This window comes from Pseudopodoces humilis, chromosome 2 (genome assembly GCF_049639895.1).
Source record: "Pseudopodoces humilis isolate 2021_Gansu_Grassland_sample_001 chromosome 2, ASM4963989v1, whole genome shotgun sequence".
Lineage (NCBI taxonomy): Eukaryota > Metazoa > Chordata > Aves > Passeriformes > Paridae > Pseudopodoces > Pseudopodoces humilis.
The window spans coordinates 105188601-105216429 of record NC_142201.1 but is presented as its reverse complement, the minus strand read 5'-3'; the positions used below and the strand labels follow the sequence as shown (position 1 = coordinate 105216429).

The following is a 27829-nucleotide window of genomic DNA, read 5'->3' as shown; positions in this document are numbered from 1 at the left end:
TTTATACACTAAACTTCAAAGACTTATGAATAAACTCGGAATAGGAAAACAATTCCCACTGATTTGAGCATTCTTTAAGAAACTTTGAAAGTTAAAAAATAAAAGTTATGCATTAAACTTCTTAAAACTTCCCCAAGCTTGAGCTCAGCAATTAAAAAAAACATAAAATAACTGGACTATTGATCACTTTCTTTACTTCCTTTTTACTTGAATTTAAGGCAAAGCAGGTATGCTAAGGACTTCAAGATTTTTAGAGTGGCATTTATAGGCTACAAGAAATTCTAACAAGTCATCTCCATATTTTAATCTCTTACTGGTATACAAAGCAATCTGAATTTCATTCTATAGCAACCTTTTATCTTTAAATCTGAAGAATTTCTGACTTTTAAAAAGGTAATGATGCCTTACTCTTTCATTTAATGAGTCCAAAAAGCCCAATGTCCACTGTTGTCCTTAACCTCTCCTGAAAATTTCCGTAAGTGGTACCACACAGGGAAGATAGCACATTTTGATATAAAGCTGAGATTAGTGCTACTGAAAGATGGCATTGTAGCACCAAGCATGATCTCATCTCTCCCATCACACACCAATCCACATTACTGACACTTTATAAATCCTCAGTGTCTCAAGTGAAGGTGATGTGTTCATGAACGTAATAAAAATAAAAGTATTCATTGTATATAGACTTTCCCTGCTAGAGTCAGAATGAAGAAGAAGAAGGAGAATTCTTTCTCACCAATCTGAACCATCTGAGTAATGTCACAAAACCTAATACAACTTTCTATAAAATACAGCCCTTTCTGTTGTTTTTCATGCTGCACCACTCTTAACAGACCATTAAGTCATGCCAGGCTGATTTATGTCATGGAAACTTCCCAGTGCAGACTGAAATGCATCATGCAGTCATATTGCACTTAAATGCCAATAGACTGCCTTTAATTGAAAGGAAATTTGGAAAATTCATGGCAGGTGTCTTAGCTGTCTGTCTCTTCACCATCATGATGGGGAAGTTCAGTTTTTGTATTTAGTCTCCCTTTAGTTCCTTAACTAAGTTAAAATCCTTCACTTCTATCCTGGTGGCAAAAGTATCCAGGTTATTTGCTGCAAGTCTCTTCTTTTTGGGAAAAGAGCCACAGCACATGACAAAAAACTAATTAAACCTGACTTACTGCAAAGCAACTGACAAGTAAAGAACTGTATTTTCACTTAGCTGAAATTAATTTGCAAACTGAGCAGTACTCTGTCATCTGAATGACTTTTTGTATTGATAAAAAAACATAACTGGGACATCAGACAGATCTTCATAGATCTTCCATTTGAAGTCCTCCATCTCAAAGCAGTACAGCAATTGCCTTTAGAAAGAGGGTCGATGTTACTGAAACTTTTGGGCTCTTCCCAACTATTGTGCTTCTTTCAGCAGCTATGCTCCTGCCCAACTGCCATAATAAATACAGCAGAATGCAAAAATGAGAAAAGTCTAACTTGCTCATCTGGAAAATCTGTTTAATGAGTGAAATAACTGTAGAAATGGTCTAAATAGGGATAAATATCTTGTTTCCTAAACCCATCTGTTGTAAATCCTGTCAGAAATCTTTTCAAAAGGTTATAAATAATCTATTTTAGAAACAGGCAACACATTTATTCCTAGCAGCAAATTCAAACATGATGAGTAATCTGGCATAGAGCTTTTAAATTCACCAGCTGCCACCCACCTCAGGCAGCACCATGCCTCATTTTATCTGTATAGCCCATATCAGTGTAACCATTTGTTAATAAGTGCTTGAAGCCAAGATGGTCACTGGTAATCCCATTCCTGAATTTTTCACTCAAGCTGAAAGTAAAATAAAAATATCACGTCTAACAGAGTACAAATATTTGAAAAAACTGACAAGAAAACTGACTAGAAAATGAAAATTATTCTGTTTGCAATAAGAAATACAAATTTGAACTATTAAAAATCTATTTCTCTATTCTTCACTGGAAAAAAAAAATTGTTTGGTCTTGTTTAAAACCTAATAAAGACAAAACATGTCTGCTTTGAATTGGAGATGGTGATGGAAGACAGAAGTACCTAGACAATTTTCTGGTATCATGAAAGAATATAAACTTTTAAGTGCTTCCCTACACTTTAACATATACATAAGTATACAAATATACTTCTATTAAAATGTCATCCTCCTAGAAAGCTGTGAGCTAATTACATGAAGTAGTGTTTTCTTTAGCTTTCTTTAGGTAAGGAGAGGTATTTTTGCTCTGCATTCCAGTTAACTTCCTGAACAAAAAAATGTTACAAGATTTGACTCACTGTTCTTGTTAAATAGCAATTTTAACAGAAGATTATTTGGGTTTCTCGGTGGAGAGGGAAGTTACTTTGGTTTGTCTTGCCAAACTTTAAATTTCCATAAAAACAGGATGGGTAGCCACCTTCTTTGCCTAGTCTTGAATGAAATAGAGATAGGAACTGCAGAAATTAGTTTTATTGCAGGTAATTAAACAAAAAAAAGCCAATACAGGTACAACTATAACTGCCTTTCCACAGGTACAGGATTAGATAAAAGTGGCTGGCTCTGATCTGCTTTTACACAGCAATCCCCACATACACTTGTATGGGAGTTCTATGTCAAACATCTTCAGGGTTAGACTTATTTACTCAACAATCCTTTCACAAAGTCACAAAGATTATCACTAAAATAAATAATTAGATAAAGACCATGTGTCCATATAGTAATTATTTCAATATCAACCATTCTAATTTCAGTTTCCTGAATAAAATCTGTAGAAGAATTAATTTCTCTGTCACAGTTGCTCAATTTCAACAAAATAAAATAGCCTAGGCAGGGAATATGTGGAATTGACCACTGCACATTCACACAATCATATACCTGGACATAAAATAACTTGAGACCAAGACCTGCTATATAAGCTTTGGAGATGGAATCAGGGATGACTAAATGGAGAGCCACCTGAAAAATCTTAAAAAAGAATCAGTGCTGTGAAATGAGACACTATCAAGACTGCTGAAACCTATCATTTTCTTGTGAATCTCCAATCATTTATTTTATGTAGTTTTCACAGAGCTTGAAACAGTCTGTTCTTTATGATTTTTTTTCCTTGCCTGTCTTTTAAGAGTCAGCAAAATGACAAAAAAAAATAAATCTACAAGCAAAATACTTTAAATCTTGTGGCATTTCTTAGTGAATGAAGGAGCACACTAAATTCACACAACATTTTCTAAGCAAAGGAAAATTTTCTCACGAGTTTACTGCAGTTTTACACTTATGCAACTCCTGGGAACGAATTACTTGAGAATCAGCCTAATGCCAAAATAATACAGTAGTGATTTGGGTTTAAAGCTTGCTATCAAAATCCCAGATGGAGAAGAGTAAATTTCTATTCTGTACAGGGAATTCTCCAGGTGTGGATAAGCCATGCTATGACTGTGGAGGTATCTGGCTTGGTTCCATGGATGTTAGTTCAAGCAAGTTAATAAGATGGGATCACCCTAGTTCTGGAGACAGAGGCCTAACCTGGATTTTATCTTTAAATTACTCCAATCTTGCTTCCTCCAAACTTAGAACAGCGAAGAGCTGAGATGAATTCAAACTCACAAACTCTAGTCAAACACGTATCTAACAAAAGTTTTGACTAAGACCAAACCCCTCATTAATCTCCATAAACACCAGTACTGACTTTTTATGCTAATCCAAAAAAAATCAGAGTAACCATATTATTATTCTAAAAGATACATTTAAATATAAACTACAAATATCAGAGGAGCAATGCAGCTCATTAAGCTAAATCCATGTAGGCACAGAGTAAATATTCATGAAAGAAAATTGACTCGTACATTCGGGATACTTCTGAACAGCAGAAGTGGATTTCAGCTGCTGACAGTTGCAAATTTTCCATTATCCTCAGTAAGATTTTTATGCATTTATGGAATTTCAAAGGCACAGGAAATAATAACATTTTCAGTGTGAGAATTAAAAACCTAGAGGTTGTTCAAAACAGTCTGCATCCTATACAGTGCACTCCAAACTGCACTCCAAGATGACCCAAGGGCAGAAATCAGTGATGAACTTCCTCAGCAAGCACAGAAATCAACTCCATCCCCTCTTCAATTTCAGGACTTCTTCATTTCAGAACTCTTTGAGCGAACAAGAAAGACGGGACATGCAAAGCCTGTGCTTTTACTGCTGTGCAGGAAAAGCAGGATGAGCTGATTGTTTAGGGCCTGGGAGGAGCTCACCAAAGTCAACACATTCCTTTCTGTTGATTTCAGTGGCTTTTACACCAGGCCCAAAACCAGACCAAAACATCTAAATGAGTGATTTTGGCTCGGTTTTGGCACACCCACCCCGTTTCACTGATCAGCACTTGGTGGTGATTTGGCAAATGTGCTCGTACATGACACAGTAGGAAATACAACGTTTGGAAATAGCACTTTGTCAGACAAAACCGCTTGCCTGGTGTTAGACAGTTACAGCTATTAAGCGCTGGCTGCTTATTCCAGCCAGTGAAATGCTGCTGCAAATGAAAGATGAAGCATTGCATGAAGCCATGCTAAAATGGATAGAAGGATGGTTACTTACCAACGGGGCGAGCTGTTGACATTACAATGGTGTAGTGAGAACATAAAAAGGAAATTAAAAAAAGAAAAGAATATCTGTCAGAATGCATGACGTGTAATGTTACTTTCCACTATGGATACTACCATGATTGCTAACCCCTCAAATGGCAGCCTAAGGCAAATGTTCACTGCTGTTATTGTTTAGTCACGTGCCACTATCATCCCATTTGCTTGAGCACAGCATCTGAACAAGCTGACTGAAACCATTCTCTGAGAAAAATTTTTATTATCTTCGCATGCCATCATCAAGTATCATCGTTAATGCCTGATAAAAGAAAAATTGCATTGCATTAGCACAAACTTTTAGATCCCAATGAACACATCAACTTAAGCCTCACACTGCCTAATGTCACGCAAGGCATTTGCTTTCTGAGTCAAATACCAACTGAATTTTAAGCATGACCAATCAGTATAACAGTAAGGGCTACAGAAAGCCCAGGACAGTTTTTCTCATTCAATAATGGGCATGAGAGCTTACAGCACAGTGGTTTTTCATCACTGACAGTTCTGATGAAAATATAACAAATGGGCTGAAATGGCCACAGGGACTTCAATCCAGAACCTCCCAAATTACTTCTTAGGTAACTTCTACTTCCTAAAAAATTGCTGTTAAATGATTGACAGGTTAATACTGTTTCAGGCTGATATAGAGATTGAAAGTTGCCATTGCAACAAGTGATTTCTTGGTTATAGCAACAGCCCTTCATTATACTTGTGCTGGGGAAGAGAGCTGTCAGTCCCTCTGCTAATAAAATATAGACATCTCTTTCAGAAGAGCTGAAAATTTGGACATAAAATTGACTCCAGGTTGGATCTGTGTAGGCAAAGCTTCCCTTATTTTATCAGCAGCAATAATTACACATTTCTGAGCAACGGCACGATTCATTTTTTTTCTTTTTCTTATTTTTAAGAAGATTACCAGCTCTGTGTGCTTATGTACAGGCTAGGGTCAAATGTAAGACATGCAAATTCAGAGGTAACAGAATTTTCAAGGGCCTTTTTGGCTCTCAACCTTCCCATGGCTCTGTTCCCATTTTATTTAACTGTGTCTAGTCTAGTTTCTGTTCTCACCCATCATCTGTTGGAACACTTTTTGGCTTCCAGTATTATGGACACACTCCTTCTCCTGCAGAAAGATGAGGTATAAGAGTGATATGCATCTTTCCAAGAGAGAACATGGAGTCTGGGTCACAGAAGTCAGATTCTACTGCTGTTTGTGACAGTATAATGCAATTTTCCTGACTGCATCCCCATCCTCCGGTTTAAGAAGATGGAGATGTGAATGAGGGAGCTAAGGATTATGTGGCTGTTGTCAGGTGTGCAGAAAGAACTACATGACACCTGCAAGGTCCAAGACACTCTCAAGGTAAATTTTGAAATGCTAAGTGGTTTTGCTCCTTTACATGACATGGTAAAACCAGTGTCATACAACACTGTTAATTAAGAATTCAGAATTCAGGCTTTCTTTAATTAAGAAGTCTATTGTTCATCATCCCTTTAAAGTCAAAGGGAGATTTCTCTGTCTTTTGTTTTCACAAAATTTAGGTTAATAGTTTTCTCCAATGAGTTTCTTGTTTTTTTCTCATTTTTTTCTCATTCTCTATCATAACCTGAACATGTTGTATGTTTCTAATACCATGGCTTCCTCTGTATTGAATAAACATTATGTATTTAATTGTAAATGACAAACCCAGGGGGAAAAATACGCAAGATAATGAAAACATGCTTTTACTGGGGGGAAAATCAATTAAATTACACATTTCCTTGAGTTTTTCTCCCTTTAATTTCATTGGGTTCAAGCTTCGGTGATTACAAAGGATTTTTTTGCTGGGTTGTAGTTGTTGTTTATGTTACAAGTCAGGGTAGCAAATCTGAAAGTCTTGCTCCAGTCATGTACACAGTGGACACAGTTCTAGGAGTGTTTAAAGGCCAGGGAATTGATGACCAGAATTACTGGACTCTGTGATCCTGCCTGTGACAAAGGAACAGTGTGAGACTGTTTCTGGGAGTTGGCTGTGGTGACTGATTTTCCCATATTACAAAAGGGAAGAACAATCTCTTACACACCTATTTCTTCAACTTAAAATGGGAAGAGGCATATTGTCACAGTCTAAAGTGAACACTGAGGTAATATTTCAACAGATTATCACATCACTCTCTTTTCTTTGTTACATACTAACATCTCATCTCCCCCTCCCTACAAAGCCACTCAGTGGCTTTTTTTTTTTTCCCTTTGAATTCAGCAAATTAAACTGAACTGTGTCCATGCATTAAATGGATGGAAATGGAAGCTGGCCTCTTGGGTCAGTTGACCCCAGTTCTAATAAAGCAATCCATTGAGACTTTGAACATTTGATTTAATGTGTATGAAAAGAGGAGGACAGATAAAGCTAAAAATGTTTTTATTAACCTTTCACAGCTCTACTGAAAACCGTCAGCATGCACCACTAAACTGTGAAATAGTGTCTGCATGGTATCCATTGTGCCAAATTGCTGCTTATCTTTTGGAATAAAGTAATAACTATTATATTCTATTTACTCAGATGAAATATTAGCTTACAAACTTTTTCTCTCCCCATAATCTTTAGAATGTCTGTATCTACTGACATGAAGATATTTTGGCAACTCATTATTCCACCAGCCTTAAAACCTCCTTACCAAATCAAAGAGGAGCACATAACAGTGAGTGCATACTAGAGACCACAAATATTTTAGGAGAGAATAATTAGATTTTACCTTGTAGCACTTAAAAAATTTAATTAGGATTTTCTCTTTCCTTTGGCTATGGCTTATTTTTTGGATAAAGGGTAGTGGTAGAGAGCTTCATTATGGCAGAGCTAATCCCACAATAATATTATCTGTATTATGTTTGTCATTAATAAATATAGTTACTCTTTATACTTCTTAGAGAAAGAAACGTGACTAATAGCCTGGACTGGTGGCTCACATATTAATGTCTATGCCCACGGTTATGTAGTGCTTGCTTATGAATATATGCATCTGCTCTTCAATAAAAACACATTGGGACAGGACTTTAACCACTGGGGGATCTTATCCCACTGAAATCAATTAAAATTTTGCATGAGATATCACCAGGACCAGGATTTCACCTGCGCTGTGGATCAGTGTGGCAGCCACCATGGCAAGGGGTGTGTGGAAGCCAAACAACGGCAGGGAAGGCTGTGGCCCATCTCACCAGAAAGCAATTATCCGTGTAGGACACAGGCCCTGCCCCTGCGGGAGCACTCACCTCGCACGGTGAGCGTGGCAGAGGCTTCCACTTTTCCAACCCGATTCTCAGCGATGCAGGTGTAGGTTCCCTCATCTGTGCTCATGGCTTTCTTAATGCGCAGGGTGTAGTCGTCTTTGATGTCATACCTGTGTCACAGCAAAAGAATGAGAACTCTTTTTGTGGGCAACAGAAATGGACAAAAGCTATCACCTGGAAAATGCCAGTCTAAATCTATCTTGGGAGCCAACTTTGGAAGATAAAGTATTATCCAGCATTAGATAATTCCACAAAGCATTAATCTTCATGACACTTTTATTGCGCTCTGCATTAGTTAGAAACTTTACATAAAATTAGTATTGCTATGTTCAGTATTAGGGCTTTATTAATAATATAATTCACTTTGTCCTTGATCTAGAGCAATAAGATAAAATTAAGGTATCAGACATCAGTTATCAATACATGACAGCTCAGGTTTATCATGCCTTTAACTATGTGAGCTACACGTTTTTACCTTTTGCTGATTTTGAAATTTCCTTTTATATACAGTTTTCCCCTACAGCTGCAATCCCTTAGGGAACGGTGAGCGTGTTGGTAGGATCTCACACTACCCAATTGCAAACAATAAAAAATATATTCAAGCTCTGGAAGGTGACATTTATTGAAGAGGCACATTAAAGCAGATTTATCAGTTTCACAGAAATACAACAAAACGATTCAATAAGGGTAGACAATGACATTTTCTCTTTCTTAAAAGAAATTAGAAACAATTCAATTGTGCTTTGTCCATTTCTTTGTTTTTACTGCTGAAATAATTCTAAAACTATGAGAATGTATAAAACTTAATACAATGTACTCCAACATGCAGTGAACTTTTATTCTCAAGGCATTTAGATTGATTATACCCAGAAAAATATTTTCAGTTAAATTGTTATTATCCTGCAGAAGTCATGCCTAACAAAGTATTTTAGGCTCTGATCCAAAGCTCATTAAAGTCAACAGGATATTTCATGTTGTAGAAAATGTGTTTGGTTCCCAAATCCTGGTTATCAGCATAGATAGTTTACCCTTTCAATATCATTTTGTTAAATTATTTTCAACAACATTTCTTCTTGATGTCATACATTAAGTCACCTTGAATCTAGACTTGGCCTCAGATTCACACGTATCAGTGAAACAGGAACACAAAACTAAAGACAGATCTAGACTTCAGGAGGTATCAAAACTATTTCTCACTGTATACACAGTCATGACATAATTTTAGAAGGACTCATTTACTTTCTTTTTGTCATGCATTAAAGGCCTTATAGACTTGCACAGGAAACACATTAAAATCATATGGGAGAGCACCCTTAATTGTTTGGATGAATAAGAATGCAATGCAACAAATCAGAGGAATGTTGTCAAGCTCTATGAGCATTTTTAGATCCTTTGGGAACATGAAACTTAACTTTTTTTTGTACATAATGTGCATTGGTATTGGTTCTTTTGGTATAGGTTTGGAGAGAGAGTGCTGTGTTCTAGCAGACTTCAAAGCATCTTAACTCAAAGATCCCATATGGTGAAACATTTAAATTTCTGTTAGGTCTAACTAAAGCTCACAACATCAATTACAGCATTCCTAGCACTTCCAAGAACAAAAAGAAGTCAAGACATCTTTTCACACCACAATACAACTTCTTTCTATATTCAATAGGTCCATTCTATCAATTAGCAAGGAATAATTTAATAAAGACGAATTTGAGGCTAACCATTCTGCTAGAGTTAACATAAGCACATATAATACCCATTTCCTTAGGAGTTATGCTTAATTGTATGTATATGCAGTACCTCAGATTAAACTGATTAATAAGAGATATGCCAAGGGGAAGAAAAAGTAGATGACATGGCAAACTTTAGAAACTTGTAGGGATAACTTTTTTGCCAGCATAGTGCCATTGGTAGTGGTGAGGGGGCAGGTAGTTACAATATTAGAGAACTTAATATGCACTTTCTGGAGAACTACACATCTATTACAACTACATCCAACAGCCACTAAAGAACATTTTTTCTAGACTGCTCACAAATTATGTCATTTTGCATGCTGTGCTGCATTAGTCAACGGTAAATAAAAATCACTGTTTTCATAAGACAGAAAAGGCAAATTGGCCCCCTTAAAAATCTCTAGAATATGACATTATCCCACAACGATTTGTCTTTGGTGATTGCAGAGACAAGAGCAAATGCTTATTTTCTTGACAAGAGGCCAGCTCTAGGAGGCTGAAAATATAAATTTGCATTCAGCTCCTGTACGATGAGAAAACTAAGATCAGTTGTCATATAAACATGAATTGGATATCGGAATCAGGGCTATAAAGCTGGGCAACAATTAGCCATCTATGTAATTGATTTTTTCTCTTTGTACAACAGATAACTTCACTGTTTCACTTTATGCTGGGCAGAACAAAACAGCCAGGCAGCAGGACTGTAGCTGAGAGAGGGGCTGCCTGAACAGGGATGCAGGCAGGCTGGGACAGGGAGCTCCAGCTTGCTGTGGGCTGCAGCTGACTCACTCTGCTTCCTGTCACGGATGTGCTGGTGCCGGCATGCCAGCCAGCTGCCTCCGAGGCTCCAGCAGCCTTTATCCCTGCACCTGCCAATCATGCACATTGTGCCAAGGCTGCTGGGTGGAGGAGCCAGCTGCATGGCATGCCAGGACGCAGGGTGGTGGGCACAGCCATCAGCTCCCGCTTGGGTCACCAAAGGGAAGGTGGCGTAGACACGTCGCTGTCATGGTCCAGTTAACAATTACTTCAAGGACAGGTTCATCTCTCCCAGTCTGCTTCTCCAACAGGCAATACTTTTGGAGCACCCTGAGAGAACGTGCCATCTAGCAATTAGATTCATACATGGATGGACCCGTGGGGCGCTAGAACCATCTGCTGTCCTGCAGTACTGATATGCTGCCCGTCAGTCATCTGTTCCACACGCACTTCTGGGTGTCCCCAGAAGTCACCACAGTTCAGTGAAGGGCTTTGGCAGATGAAGCAGGCAGGAAGAAGAAAGGAGGAAAACTGGCTTTTAGCCTGACCCACAGCAACACAAACAAAATAACAAGGAATGAACACTGAACATCTTTTAAATTTCTCAAGTATCCACCTGCTCAGCCTTGAACAGTGCCTTGTCTCCTCTCTGTCCTAGAGCCTCAAATCCCCATGGCAAGATGTTTTCACCTCATTTTCTGTGGAAGTTCACTCTCATCTGGATTAGTGCTTCTGAGGGTCCTCTCTGCTAATACCAATCACAGAGAGCGTTTACCAGGCTCCTGAATTGATGACAGAATGGCAGAAAACCAGGGTGCAGTGGTTAAATTGCTCCTTAACGTTGCCAGTACATGAAGAAGGCTATGTCTTCAAAATATGTGTAGTCAAGAAACAACTTGTGACATACTGCCCAAATATTGCTGATCCTACCCAATTAATGCAGCACTGAGATAAAACCACAGGGTGTCAGACATCAGTTTCACATGTTTATGGACATCTAATTGATTTTAAGAACTTCTCTTTGTTAAACATTTGGAGGTGCTTAACCTTTTGGTGCAGCTTAGACTTCAGCCATCAGACTGAGCTGGAAGAGGTTTTTTAAACAGCCAGTCAGTCTGTGCCAGATATAAACTAGACACTTTTGGGCACCACGTTACATAATTTCTGTTCTACAAGTAATAAAGCAGGTCTGCCTTTAATTAAGAGAAGAGGAAGGGGCTGGCAGGGGACTGGCAAGGAAAAAAGAAAGCGAGAAACAAGAGGCATATGAGAAAACACTGCTGGTGAGGAAATTCTAATAGGAATTGGGTGATTTTGAGTGAAATCTGGCAGTCTCTGGCACATATGAATGCATTCATTGTTGCTAGTTCTGATTAATGACAGTTGTACAATAGTGTGCTGACAGTCACTGCCATACAGACACAATTTTTTTTTGATATGAAACACTGCTGAAAATGCAACCCAATCAGATTTGGCCCCTGAACAACATGTGCTATCATCACTGTACTGTGAATTGAGATTGATTGGTAACCAGCTGTGACAAAGTGGGAAAAAGAGCCTTGTCTTTTTCAAGAAAAGAAAAGAAGAAAAATAAAAAACTGAATTGTGTCAAAACCATTACCATCTGCTCAGCCAAACAGCAAATAAAACAAAACACACTAACTGTTTTTAAGTATCACAAATTAATGTACTGAGGTTGAATTCATGTGTTAACTTATGCATCTAAGAATAAACTTGAATTGAACTCATTTTGCCATAGCTGGATTTTTTTCCCCACATTTGGAAGTGTATCTGTTCGTACTCAGCCATCAATCTTCCTCATTATTATCAAATAAAAAAAATAGACAAAAAAATACTGAATTTAGATATATTTAACAATAATTTTAGGGTTTTTTTGCATTTGATATACATTTTCCACGGTGTTTCACAGAATCCCTAGTTTCCATATTTTCAAAAATGTGCATGCAGCTATGCATAAAAAATGCACCTCTTTTGTTTTTAACATGCACAGATAGCAAAAATGCATCTGCAGCTGGAGCCATTACATTCCTAAAAATCCAAGCAGGCCTAACTGGTAATACAAGGACTTACTCGCTTTAGCAGTGTATTTTAAACTTCACAGAATGCACTGCTGACCTTGACAAATCCAACACAAAAGTCTTATTTTTTGCTAAAGGGATATTGCAAGAGGAAAAAGTCACACCTAAAGTGTTAAAAAATGATGCCACTGGGCTAAAAAAAAAATTGCATTAATTTATATCAGGTATATATTTTCATCTAAAACAGTATTGTAAATAAAAAAATATTATATAATAAATTAGAATCTTTGTATGTACACATTATAGGCTTGACTTTTTTTTTTTTTTTTTTTGGAGATGGCACATAAATGACTTTGCTCAATTTTCTTTTGCCTGTTTGCCAGACTATTTTGCAGAACACGCACAAAGCTTCAAGATTGCTCACAACACCGATGATTAGGGAGCCCAAATAGAGAGATGCTACTGGCCAAAACCAGGGAAAACAGGAGGTAGTTAAGGAGGCTTAAGCTTCTGTCTCCACTTCTGTTTTGTGGTGCTGGCACTTCAGCTCCCAGCATAGTGCCACAGCTTTTCCCTGGCTCCTGCACTCCCTGTGCCAGATGGAGGGAGCCAGAGGGAAGCTGCAGTGAGATGGGAAGTGTGAGCTGTTACCTGCTTCAGGCTTGTGTGATCCAGCAGCAGAAGGGAAAGCCTCCATGCCCACTGGCAATGCATATCCGACACAAGCTGAATTTTTTCACTTCCATGCCATGCACTGGTAAGTGGGAGAAGCCAGAAGCCCAAACCTATATGGGTAACAGCTTTCTGGGGGAAAGACAGAGGAGTGTCAGGTTTTATTTCTCTAGCAAAACCTGGATCAGCAACAGTTATGGATATATTTGTGTGCACTGGTCTCAAATTACTCTGTTGTGCCCCTGAAATCAAAAGATGCTTTTTGCTGGGTGGTTTTAAGACAATGCTTACAGCCATGATAAATAGAGCTACCAGTGAGTTATCTCCAAGGTACTGACAGGATGGCTACTCATCACATCTACATGTCCACACACCCATTTATTTTTTGGCTCTGCCATTCATGCCACAGAAAGGTAGAAGACAATCTTATATTACTTTGAATTTCTTTGTGTGATGCATATTTGCAAGCTGTAATATAAAATGGTTTCTATATTCTGTATTTCCTTATTCTATACAACAAACCAGGAAAAGAGCTGTGTGACACAGGCCACTATTCACTATTGTGACTTTTCTTCAATTGTGCTGACGCAGGTTCTGCTTCAGTCCCAAACTTCTTATGGGTTGCGATCAGCAGATTATTTCAGTCTGTTAGAGCAGACATTCTCTACTGCAATAAAACCCATGCTGCACTGTGCTTTAAAGGAAAACTTTCAATAAAAAGATCTAAATCTCATAAAACGTGTACAACTGTTACAGTTACTGGGCCAACATTGGGAAACCATACCTGTGTCCAAGGAAATAGAGTTTTCCAAATTACCTGGACGCATTATACTCCACAGCACTGCTCTTACATGCAGACAGGTGTGACTGCACATACAAATGTGTACTGTCTTACAAAATCAGGAGCCACGTGCTCAGAAGAGAACCAAGGAAGAAAACTGAGACTGGTTTTTGATTCTCTTTAGAATAATTTGGAAACAAAGAGCAGTTGAGAACAAAACACATGTCTGGGAATCAATGACGCCCTAAATCCTGTCTAAACTTATGTTGGTTCTATCCTTTACCTCTACATCTCTGCTTGCACATGGAAGTGTACTCATAGGGAATTACCACATGATAATTACACAAAATGGGCTTCTGATTTGATTTTAGTTCCAGACAGAGCTCCACATTTCAGAAACTGGCGTGTTGGTGGAAGTATGATCTAAGAGACCTCGTAATCACTTGGCATGGAGACCTATCCTCCTGTCACCCAGGAGTAGTCCTTTCCCTCACAGATGAGATACATTTGTCAGGCACTTGGGGAGATTTATATTATTAATGCCTATGTCATAAATTCATCCCTCAGAAAAGTACCCTTGATGCTCAGAGTTATCTGGTTTTGTCCATTTCAGCTTTTGAAAAATATAAATGTTACTGCAAGGACTGGAACAAAGCAACAAAGTAAAAAGAACTGAGCCCAGACTGGCATCATGTGCCCACCAAACTTGATTTGACACATTTTCTTATCGTGAGCATGCAGATCACGAGTAGTTTGAAATAAACAGAATTTGTATTTGCCTGTTTATTGTTATTTGCCTAAAGCATATGAAAGATTACTATGAAGTTGTCAGAGAAATGAAATATTTCCTAATCTGTATTTCAAATCAGTAACCAACCTTGAAGTGCTAATTAAAGATGAAGTCATGTTAATGTTGTAATGAAAGTGCCTTCAATACTGCAGTTGAGCCAGAAGTCATATTCTTAAAAAGTACATTTTGCTAGTTAAGCAATTATCAACATAGAATTTACAGATAGGGACTTTAAGTGGTTTTTAGGCTTAAAACTTTACCATTAAAGTGTTTTCACTGACAGTGTAGGTTAATTTGTTTTTAACTCAGATGGCAAGTTTTGTATCCCATGAAGAGATGGAATGTCTTAGAGGAGAAGAAATCTCTGCAGGCCAGACATTCCAGTAGCATCAGTGGTTAGAGCTCTTGAATCTTACTCCCATTTGAATATAACTAACAACATCCTCCTCCCTGTTTTCCTGAGGCTTTCATGGAAAAAAAATGAAAAAATAAAAGCATAGTTAACAATCTTTACTTTTTAATTCTATGATTTTAATGGTTAATATACTGATAAGAGAAAAAAGTCTACCTTAATATTCTAAAAATTATAAATCCAGTATACAAACCATGTGATTACTAAGCTTTTACACAGTATACTTTGCTTTTTTTGATACTAAAGAAATATTTAAACACCAGTAGGAGTAATTTTTAATTAAATTCCGTGTTACATTTCACTGTGTCCCCTTTCTGCAAGACTATTTTTTTACTGCAGCCTTCTGTGACTGGAAAATTCAGATAAAACCATGTTTGAGGCTACTAAAACTGGCATTAAATTTTGCTTCTGAACTCTTCTAGCGACTTCATTAATTCTCTGAAACTTAACTATTTTAGGCTGCAGAATAACAAAGAATAAAAAGAAAGAAGAACATTCTTCTGTGAAAAAACTGTTTCTAATGCACTGTCAGTGATCACTTCATAGATCACCAATAGCTCACACAGCATAAAGAGAAAACATGCAGGCAGGAGTGCTAGTTGACACAATTCCTTTATGGTTGCTGTCCATGGAGTTGTAAAGCTATTTTTCCAACCTTGACCCTTATGTAAGTAACTGGAGAGTATTGTCATGAATCTGCAAACAGACTGGCTGAAACAATAGCTCTTCTTCAGCTCTGTGGTGAGAACTGACACTTAACATGAAGCCAATTTAAATGTCAACGTTATTAACTGTTTCTCTGCTGATCACTCCAGCAGAGCCACACATCTACCACTTTTCCTCACAGCTTTTAATATTTCAGACAAAAGAAATGGCAGGCAACTCTTGGGTTAGACTATAAACCTCTGGGGGAACTGTGGGACGATGCAATTATAGGACTTTATTCAATGTCAAGTTTTGAGGGATTTAAAACATAAAAAAAAGCTCTCATTTACACATTCACTTGGGCATGTACTCCTCATACAAGTGTAAGGAATATGTTTCCACCTGCAGAGCAGGAAGGGATCAGTGACAGGCAAGACAGCAATCAGAGAAAAGGGACACTCGACCGAAGCACTACAGGAAGGGCCGTCCCACCATCACTGGGGTATATCATCTTCATGCCATATACACAAAAATTAACCAACCCCTGCATCATTTACCTCTCATCACCTCCTGATCTCTCAATGGTATCCCTGATTTTACACAAGTTTTCTCAAATGGCTCAACATAACAGATGAAAAGATGTTTTATGCTGCACTTGACTGAGATCTGCCAGTGTTCATTCGTGCTCCATGGACTCTGCAAGTTACAGAGCTGCTCTCTCTTTGCCAGACATCTACAACAAAATCCTCTGCAAACCTCCTCTCCTGCCTCCAGATGTATGTAAGGATACAAATACCATATTAAACCTCTGTCTTTCATTGTCTCTTTTTGACAAGCTATTAAGAACATCCAATCTTCTCCCCTATGCTCCTCATAAAAGGACTAATCTCTTCTTAATGCTTTAGCTTAAGGAAAAAAAGAGATGGCATGCAAATCATACAGGATCTAACCAGAGATGACAAATGGTACATGTGATATAGCTCATATGAAAAACATCCTTCTCCCCCGACCCTTTATTTAAAAGCGTTAATTGTTATTAATTGCAATAGAAATTTGGTGATGTAACCAAAGATTATATTCATTACACTACTAAAATATACTCTTTACTCTAATTAATTTTCAATACACATTAGACTGCATTTTCTTACAATCTGCACAGATATTAACTCGAACAAAGCACACTGCGCTGTAGTGTTATTAACTCATATTTCATTGAAAGGTCATTCTCCCCTTGGTTGTATCTAGAGGGGGCTGGAGTTAAATACCTCAATATCCTATCCACAGAATATAAATGGAATTACGGAGCACCACTTTTTATTCTTAAAAATTACTGCTTCTCTTGCTTACGGAGTCTTATCTTGTGGTCATGATGTGGTGGGTATGTGCAAGGTGTCCACCAAAGCCCTCATGACAGAGCAACAGCTCTGCAGACATCAAGGTCAATGAAGAAAGGAAGAGGAGGAACTCCAGGCACAGAGTCCTCCTCACTTCCTGAGGAGGAAGCAGTGGCAGAGACAGGGTGTGGTTCAATTTCTCATTATCCTATTCTTATTAGATTGAAAAAAAAATTAACTAATTTTTCTCCAGGTTGAGTCTGTTTTGCCCATGACACTAACTGATGAGTGATCTCCCCCTATTCTTATCTTGACCCATGAGCCTTTCATTATATTTTCTGCCCCCAGTCCAGCTGGGGAGAGAATAACAGAAAGGCTTTGGGGGACACTTGACATCAAGCCAGGGTCAACCCATCACAGTGGGGAAATGTAAATGCAAAACTTCTCAGGCTATCAGGCTCTTTCTGGATCTCCTAAAAAAAATTCCAGCTTTTCTTAGTTCATTAGGTTCGCTGTCAGTTGTGTTTAAATCCATTTCAAAGAGTTGCATCTGGAAGACAGCAAGATTTTCTAAAACGTTGTGTTGTACTCCTAGTTTTGGGCTCACAAGAAGCCATGGAGGAAAGCAGTGAAATTATAGGTAAGCTCTATCAGAAGTGTGGCAGCACTTCTACCCAGACTATGCATAAAAAAAAAGCGGCCAGTTTTAAAAACATAGCAAAACCTTCACAGGCTTGTGCTGTTGCAGCTAACACATACCTTAGAATACATTAGCTCTGTGCTTTAAGAATGCTTATTCCCAAATAATTTTTAATGGACTTTCCTAATCTCCAGAAAATAAGAAAGCTTACTGTGGTGTTTATGATTTTCACTGCTGTGTGTCACTGTTCGGTTTCATTTAATAACCTACAATCTCTTAGCACTTAGCAATGTACCTTGTGTAAAGTACACACCACTTTCCTTCTGAAGTATCACTCTTGGTTTTTCTGCCCACACTCCCATTGTGTGGGTGGCATATAAAACAAATACCTCTTCCTGCTGGTGCAGTTGCCACTTTTCATCTCTAGTACAATATCCATCTAATCAGACAGTGCCTGTAAATGCAACTTAAAAGAGCAGGTTGTAATTTCATTAAAGATGTATTTACTGAGCTAAAACAGCTGTTCTGGGCTGGAATGCAAAAAAAGGCCTATGTGATTGCTACTCAGTCATTTTTAAGGCAACTGAAAAATACATTTGCTGAGCTAACCTCACTCTCCCGAAGAGCTGGCACTGCTAACTTCTTCTATATAAAAGGTTTAAACAGTTATTATAATGTGCCATAAATTTTGACTTGTAATTGAAAATCTCTTCACTTCCTAAAAAAAAAAAAAAAGTACTTATTACTTGCTATATAATTACAGACCATGCAGCTGCTCTCCTCGGCTTCACTAGAAAATTTGAAGACATGAAACACTGTACAAACCTTATTCAAATGTTATTAAATTGCTAGTCATAGATCTGCCACTCTCATGCTGTAGGCTCTCAAATAATGTCATTTTCTCTCTGTTACCAGGACTAAAATGTAGATGAATAAAAAGTTAATCCAGGCCATATTGATTCCCTACCACACAGAAGACCATCAACTCCTTGGAAAGAAAGTATAATCTCTATTTCTGCTGAGCAGACATCAAAGGGAAAGATACCTGAACATGTGCCTAGCAAAAAAATTTGATGCATGAAGACAAATTTTATTTAATTTTCAGTAGGTCTTAATCATTATGCATGGCCAGAATTGTCTGAGTCACTTTGACACAATCTGTGCCATTTCCTTGTGCCACTTATAATGAGAAAAAACTCTATTCACGGAATAGTGAACTTCATATTGCAGCCAAAGACATAGGACTGATGACCCCACAACATCCTGTTCACCTCCAGTAGTTTGACATGAGTCATACTTGATTAACTATTCCCCACCCTTTTTGTACTGGGGAGGCTGTTGTGTGAGGCAGAACTCTTAGAGCAATTAAAATTAAATATATACCATGTGCCTCTACCTCTGATTAACAGTGCATTTCAGTCTTGGGTCACTGATTTGAAGTGGACAGCTTCTGGAAAAAGGCTTTACATACCCCAGACTTCACACTGGATTTGATTGTCCCTGTTGATGCAGTAGCAATGTTTAGATCAACAAGATATTAATTTGCTGGGACCAATTTAGGCTCTAACAAGAATTTTAAGCACTGAAGAATGCAAATAATTCTTTATCACAGTGGTGCAAAAGAACTGTGGAAACAGTTATCATACATCACTCACACTACTGTTTTCACCTAGTAATTATCATTTTTTTAACTCCTGCCCATTCATACACAGAGGAGCTCCATGACATGTATCACAGTTTGAAATCTCAAATCAGGTCTACAGGATGTTGGATAAGTAACTTCCACTAGTGAGACCAAAGTTTCCCAGGCAATTTAAAAACTGCTATTCAAAGAACCACTTTAAGGCTTTAAATTCAAAATACAGACTATCATAGTTGGTTTAGATCATCAGTTCAAAACAACTGAAATTGGGAATTACATTTTGCATCATCAGAATAAACTGTTCTCAGATTTGAAGCATGGTTATTTATATACTCCTGGGCAATTACACAATTTGACAAATAGCCAAATTATTTTTTATAAAGAGTCATGTTTTCAAACATAGTAATTTCTTTAGAAGTTGAGGTTTTTTTCTCATTTAATCCAATTGCAACTGGAGATGCTTACAGTCCATCAGGGACCTTTATAATCAGGACTTTAAAAGCCTGAAATTATTTTCCAATTACTACTCAACACACCAATCGGTGCAGCAATACTGTTCACATTTGTCACCAGAAATCACTGGGATCGCTTTTCTCTTTGCTTGCACATGGGTCACTAAAACAACCTAAAACAAGATAAGGTGGAAAAACAGACAAGGATTTCTGAAAGACTATGGATCCACTATCACTGGTTCTGGCATTCACCAGGAGCAAATTACAGAAACAAAACACAAAATACAAAAATTCAGTTTGTCCCACTTTGCTGCCACTAAACTAGACACTTTTGAAAACTGAATCAACAATAGACACATTTAAAAATCTGCAGTAATTGTTGAAACAGATACCTACTATAATTCTCATGCAATCTAGGGATGACACCAAAATGAAATTACTGAGAAAATGAAAACAGACAGATGTGCAAAGAACACTGTTAGCTGTAGAAAAAGGAAATTTATATTGAAAGTTATAAGAAAAATAGCTCAGAGATCTGCTCAGAAATATTTTTGCATGTAGGAAGAATAACAAAGGGAAATTCTTGAGGGCTTTATTTATCATTGTAGATGCTAAAACTCTTAAAATACAGGAGCTGAGAAGCTGAAATATAATTTGTCTTTCACCTAAAAAAAAATCTCTTAATTTCAAGATGGAGAAATCACTTTGACATTATTTGCTAATTTATAAAATTTCAATATCATCATTTTCTCATCCATCCATTCATTCAGATTATACCTGGGCAAATTAATTTGCTGGTATTAAATAAGTCCATAAAAAAAACCATAGCTTTTGTTTTAGAGATTCCAAGTTTATCTTCCTTGATTTAGCATCATGAATCATGGTTTGGAAATGTCCACTTTTTGGACAGTGAAGATATGCTCACATGTTGTGCTACATAAATAAAAAGAAATGTGTCTTTCTATACAATAGAAAGCACACAATGCTAATTATCAGAGGCATTTGCCTCCGAAGTGCAGATGTTGGAGAAAAAGAAGGGATAGGGTCACTAAAAATATCTAACAGAAGTGCAATCCAACCAAAGACATTGTGGGTTCATCATCTATTAATTCTGCTTATGAGACCTAGAAGGAGACATGATTTAAAACAACAGAAGCAGCACAAAAGCAAGAATAAATCACAGAAACACAATGCATTTACTGTGGACTACTCTACAATACATACTTAAAGAGCAAGCAAAGAGAAAAATCCATCTTGACATCCAAAAGTCTTCTCTTGAAAATAATATTTTGTGTATTACATTCACACATATCTGTCACTCTAATAAGAAAAACAGCCAAATCACTTTTTAAATTTGTTTCAAATGCAAGAAAATTATTTTTTTTTAAAGTACGTATATAAATATATATACATATGTATCTAACACAGAAATGTTTTTGCTAGATTTTTTATTTTTCCACTATTATATTCAACTGATGGAAAATATCAGATATGATAGGGGAAAACTAAAAAAATAAAGAGGCACTATGCATATCAGCTGCTAAAATTAAAACTGTGCAAAAATAAATCAGGACTCCTAGTGCCAGAAGGACTTGTTGGGTTGTGGACAACTGGGTTCTAATTCCTGTTCCCAGAGCTATTTCCATGTTGAGATGTTTTAATGAAATAATGATTCAGCATCAAAACAAGAAAGAGTTCCAGAAAATGAGGACCAAAAACTGCTCTGCTAGTTGAAAGCAGCCAAACTAATTTAAAACCCTTTTGCAGGAGAGACTCCCTTCCCCTGCTCACTAAAATTTTCTCTTTGTTTGTTCCAGACTAAATTAATCTTTCTTGAACACAGGGGGCCTGTTCCAGATTTCCACTCTGCTTTACACTTCTGCTAGTCTGGCTTTTCATTTCCTCAAGAGGAAGGTTTCTCTCCAAGACTTAAAAGACATGAACCAAGGAGCCAGCAAAGCCCACCATGCTCTGCTTGTAATTCACCTTGCCAGTGCAAAAGAGCAACTCTCCTGCCAAATTTTCTCCCTCTTGGTATTAGCACATCATTCTGAAGGCTACTATCACTATTACAGTCCTAAAACATCTTTACTCTCTCCAATAAATTCACTGAATACCCATGTGCTCACAACACCTACACATCACTTTTCTTTCCTCCACAGGAATCTGTTACCTGGACAATTCACCCAGGTTGGGTTTCCTTGCACAGCTGCCTCTGGAACAAGATTTGTCGTGCCAAAAGAGCAGCAATGTGGGAAATAAATCTTGAACACAATGTCAAAGAACAAGCTCTTAGTAGTAGGGATGGATTCCAGCATTGTGCAACAATTGAAATCTGAAAGTGAACGTGAGCGTGGCTCTCACCTTCCTCTCGGTAAGTCTGCATCATCTTTCTTCCACCGGACTGTGGGTGTGGGATCCCCCTGCACCTGGCACCGGAAATCCACGGCCTCCTCCTCCAGCACCACTTGGTTGATCGGTCTCCTGAGAAACGTGGGCCGCTCTTGAAAGAGACATCAAAATTCCACAGTGAGTCAGAGGGCTGAAATGAACACTTTTTGACTTTTCAGCATCTTGTTGCTTACCCGTCCTCAAACAGAAAGGAGGCTGCGCTCCACAAATTCAGACAAGTGGAACTGATGATGTGCATCAAGAACCGGGAAGAGGTTCTGGTTCTGGGCTGGAGAGGCAGGGGCTGTCCCATCCTGCCCTCCAGCAAGAGCCACCAGAAGGCTGCCTGTGCCAGGACTGACCTGCCAGGCAGTGGGGAGGCCTCCGAGGCCGTGCCCTTCCCTGGGAAAGCTGTGGCTCTGCAGCGCTGCACACATGGAGCCTGAGCTGGGAGCTCCTGCTGCAGCAATGTGTGAGCTGCTGATGGACAATTCCTGACAATGGAGTCAGCCTGCCTTTGGCAGTGATCAACAGCTTGATGCTGAGGAGGAAAATTTAAACTCTGTGTTAGCACCTCAGGCAATTGTGAGCTGTCGTGCACAGGACAGAGCTTCCCTGATCCCCATCGCCAACTTCACCAAGGAAAACCAAATTAAGGTCCAAATAATAACTTCTGTTTACCCTTGTTATGTTAGGCTGCACGGCTACAAATAGTATTAATCACCATAATGTTGTACAGGCCTGCTTAAAATCCAGATGCAGAGCCACAATCTGATCTCAGTTATACTGGTACAAAATCCAAGTACCGGTAATTTCATTTGAAAGGATGTCACTGGGGTTAGTTTCCAAGTTGCATTTGGACTGTACAAATTTTTTTCTGTCCTCTCAGCCATACCACACTTTTATTGTCATAAATTATTTATGCTAGTCAAACCATTATAAGGCTGGGTTTATATGAAACAGTATTTCCACACAAGACAGGGATTTATCATAAAGACATTTAAAACTTGGTTACACACTAGGTTTCATATTTCACTCTCAGCAAGTTAAGGGATATGATGTCACTTAAAAAAATTACTCAGAATTCACACAGATGCAAGCAATACCAGATTCTGACTCAGGCAGTTTGTCTTGATAACTACAGAGCTGATTTTATAGGTTTGTTATGCACAATTACTATACAAATAATCAAATGCAAGTAATTTTTAAAAAAAGTTAAAAGAACATTATTAAGGTTGAAAAATCAAGCTAGCCACACTTACTGACAGAATTAAGGCTGTCTGCTTGTCTTTCAATCACTTCCTTTCTGTTTATGATGCCTTATGGGACTGATTTCAATTATACGATCACACACTATTTTTTCCCCAAACATCTCCAGATTGTCGGTATTCATTTAATGAGCAGGTGTTTAATATTTCGCTTTAGTTGTACTGTTTAGAAGGTGGCCCCCTGTCTTACTACTCAAACTGCACTTCAAAGACAGAATTATTAATTTCCTCATGATCTCTATAACACCTATATTAATGATAATCACCTCACTTATTTTCATAGCTCCTCTCTGAGGTAAGATAGAGATCTTAAAAAGCAACGTAAAAAGTATCTGCTAAATTTTGATGTTCAACCTGAGCCACATTTTTTTTGTTTTTTGAGGGAGTGAGGGGGGGGGCCTTGAGTGGAAATGAAGTTTTAATTTTGTGTGTTCAAAGCTCAGCTTCCATTAATTCAACTTCAGACAGAAAAGTGTTCACCACTTGTACAAATCATAATATCAGTCAGAAAATGAGGAACACAAAACCACCTGTTAGTAATTATGTAAATGAGTGACAGCATCACACAGGAATTCCTTATTAGCAGGGAAACCTATTGGCAGGGGAAAACATATTTTGTCAGCAGAAGAATAGACATGCTCAAGAATCTATAACACTTTTCCAGATGATAGAGATAAAAGCATGTCTAACGGGCAAAGATTCTTCTCCCCAAGCCATTGCTTTTGTCCTATTCCTATTCCTACCCAGGATCTGCAGATTCCAGCAATGTTTGGACAAGTAAATTAATTTCTAGCCTCTCTACTTATATTGAAATCTTCATAATTTCCCATTTCAAGTCTGTGTACAAGCCCTATCAAGCTACTGACTGTTTCCTTAGTAATTTTATCTTTTTTTTTTTAGCCCAAAAATATCACTTTTCGCACCTGGAACCCACTGGGTTCACAAGTCCAATTCCCCTTCCAATTATCCATGCCTCTCCCTTCTTTGTACCTCACAGCAAATGAACTCTTCTCCAGGTGTTTGCTCTGCACTTGAACTGGGGCTGCTTTTCCCCAGGTCACCCAAATACGGCCTATCCACAAACTTAACACAAGAAAATTCAGCTGAAGTACCCAAGGACCCTCCCAGGAGAGCGACAGCAGCAGGAGCACAGTGCAGATGCAGGAGAATGCTGCCCAGATCTGCATTCATGGGTTCTCTGGTGTATGAATTGATGATACTACTACTTTTTTTTAAGCAGGGGTATATTTGGCTAAATTTAGTGAAAATCCTCTGGACAAACCAAAACCAAAGTGCATCTTTGACATAGTGTAGCTATTCTCAACATATTTTTGGTACCTGATATTCATGAGGCACCAGCACTTCTCAGGACAAAAAGCTTCATCCATTCCTCTCATTCCTGCCCATTTCACTCCAATTATCCCCTTTTTGCCTCCAAACTGCTATAGAACTTCAACATTCTTAGAGAAGAGTGAATTATTTTGTCAATTTAATTTTGTCCAGTAAAATCAGTTTTCCAGTTAGGCATGGAAAAATTTGGATAAAGCCATTTTAATTTGATAAACTTATTAAAACTGGACAAAGGAAAAAAAAAATCACCAAAAGAAATTTATAAACCTAATGCTGAGCAATGTACTTGGCCCATCTGTAATTATGTGAATCTGGGTGGGAATATTTTAATAACACTTTCTGTAAGTTTGCAATAGCATCTTTTTCACAACTTCTCTCCTAAGAGGAGCTAAGACCAACTCCTGCTCTCAGCTCATACAGAATACTCTCTTCATTTCAGCATTTGTTTTTCAAGACATGATCCTAAATGATGAAATTCAGATCCAAATCAACACTCTGATTGGTGATTTAGAGGTCCTGGTTCATCCCCATTGAATTTAAACAACTCCATGTGTGTCTGTGCACTGGCTTGGTCTGCATACAAAAATCAATTTAGACCAGGTTTACAAGAGCACTGTGTAAACAGCTAAGAAATTAGAATGTGCATATTTATGAAATTTCTACTTGTGGCTGTAAATTCTTCTGTACAGGAGATGAGAAAAATAAATTCCTGTCTCATTTTGAGGAGAACCCAGCTGAAGAGAAAGTAAATGGCCCTGATGTCATTAGATAAATCACTGGATTCCACATCAAGGCAATTTAGGAGAATACACATATGTTTGTTTCATATCAGCTTCTAAAACTGTAGATTTTCAAAAACCTTTAAGAAGTTGTTAGAAAATTAATAGCTATGTAAGGACAGAGCCCAGTTAGCAAGGACATGCAAATATCAACAACTGCTGCTTCCATTTTTCCATCATCTCTGCATTTTGCACAGCGTGAATCAGGAAAGAACAAGCTATCTCTTATGTTGTTTCCTGTATTTGTATCACTCAGAAAACCCCTTGAATATGTCCAATAGCTAATTATACAGCTATAAAGTGATCAGAGTGAATGCCATTGCCAGTGCAATTAACATTCTTTATGTGAGATTAGCTGGATTTGAGTCACCTGCATAACTTGCTTACAATGTTAATCTCTCAGGAGACAGAGCACTGCTTGCCCAAGCATGTTAAATAAAGAAGGTTTCTTTGCACAGCCAGGTCAAATTTAGTTTCAGAGCTAATCTTGGAAAAAAAATCTTTTTTCGTATTTTTTCTTCTGACATGGCTTGCCCATAAATAAAGCCTTGTGCTATAATTAAATATTGTTACTCTGTCAACAGCATCCAGAGCACAATATATTTGAGAAACAACAAGAAAGGGTGATAAATTAAAATCATAGGCATGTATAAAAATTTTAATATACCTATTTTATAAGCTTTCACTGAGTAAATAAAGTACCCACTTCCCAGACTTGCTCTGATGAATATTAAAAATCTTTGAAGAGAACTATAAAATAGGTCATGGTTATATGTCATGTCAGCCAGTCATGCTATTACTAGGGTGACCTTTATAACTTCAGAATAAACTTTGCTTGCAGTTATAAAAGGGGATTGTTAATGTGATCTGGACACACACCTACAATCTGTTGCAGTGCTTGAGGTATGTGCTGCAAGGAAACCCACAGATCTGAGCCAGAAATGGCAAAATGCTTTCCTTGCTTTGGGTGCTGACACAAGTTAACCTCAGAACTCAATTTTTCCCATATTTAACAATTGTTCTGAGTATCACAGTCTATTAGGGAGACTCAGATGACCTTCAGATGTATTACTGCCCTTTCCCTGCTCCTCAAAAAGTTAGACAGCCACATATGGGGCCTCAATCTAATTAAAATGTTCCTAACTACCTTAATATATTTTCTCTGCTGAGGAAACTGCTAGAGTGAGGGATTTGATGGCCCTCATAATGTAGAGCTTCAATCTGATTTAGAATTGTTCTTGTTTTCTCTGTCTTTGCTGGATAGAAGACATCGCTTTTCTAAAATGTTTTTGTGTTCTAAAAAGAGTATTAAAACACAAAAGGCTTTGGGGAGGGATTTAATAGCAAATAGTTACATTTAAAAGCTTTTTGCACTTTAGCATTCTTGATCAAAAGGGAAAAAAAGGAAACATTAGATGGTGGGAAGTAAGTTTCACTTCAGAATGCTGTCAATAGAAGAGATATTTCATTAAATGAAGCGTGATCTGGATGAAGTAAAACTCTCTGCCAAAGAAACAACGTGTGGAAGAAGACAGGATATTACGATCTAACTAAACTTACCTATGTGGGTCAAATAAATGAAAAGAGAGTTGCAAAAGCAGGTGGTTTTACATTTATAGATAATCTTCTACTGCATCTTTTTTAGGCACTTTTCCCTTTTTCATTTGAGAAATAAGCATTTGTGTAGTGATTGCAAACTCCTACACTGAGCAGCACCCAAGGTGTGATGAGCTTGGACAGTACAGCCAGGGAACACCAGTAAGAGGCAAACGCAGTAAAATGAATGTTATCAGTTGCTAGTGGTTATCTCTTTTTATATACATCTACAATCATGTTAATTACAGTTTTTACTGATTGTTACATACAGACTTTGGGGCAAAATCAGAGACGTTTTTCGGAGCTGTATCGTTATCCTATAACAACTTCTTGGTATCTGTGGATAACAAATATTCTAAAGCTAAACTGGATTTTTGCAAACTGCTACAAGTAGACTGCAAGTGGAAAATACAGGGATTTGAAGAAAACCAGGAGAAGATTTGATCTGAAGGACAAAATACACACTGCTGATTTCCCTCCCTTGACCTATGAATGTATACCTGGCCTTGGTAGATTTTTCCATGTGACTGGGAAGGCTTTCCAGGATACAATGGGTCAAGATTCTGCTAAGGCCTTTCACATAGGCAGAGCTCAAGAAAATAAAATGGGGCACAATGTCTTCATTAAAGGGATTTTGGGCATTTTTTTCTTCTAATG

At 37.8% G+C, this 27829-nt stretch overlaps 1 protein-coding gene across 6 annotated transcripts in view; it reads right to left on the bottom strand.

Moving 5' to 3' along the window:
• The window catches only part of ROBO2 (roundabout guidance receptor 2), a 417898-nt gene that overhangs the window by 111598 nt on the left and 278471 nt on the right, over positions 1–27829 (bottom strand). For 5 of the 6 annotated variants that reach the window (XM_088051137.1, XM_088051139.1, XM_088051141.1 and 2 more), the window contains exons 5-7: positions 22153–22291; positions 7881–8008; positions 4593–4604 (exon numbers count right to left, since the gene is read on the bottom strand). In XM_088051137.1, the coding sequence (XP_087907263.1) occupies positions 4593–4604; positions 7881–8008; positions 22153–22291 (279 nt within the window). The remainder of the gene's footprint in view (positions 1–4592; positions 4605–7880; positions 8009–22152; positions 22292–27829) is intronic. The other variant, XM_088051138.1, reaches the window with a different exon arrangement.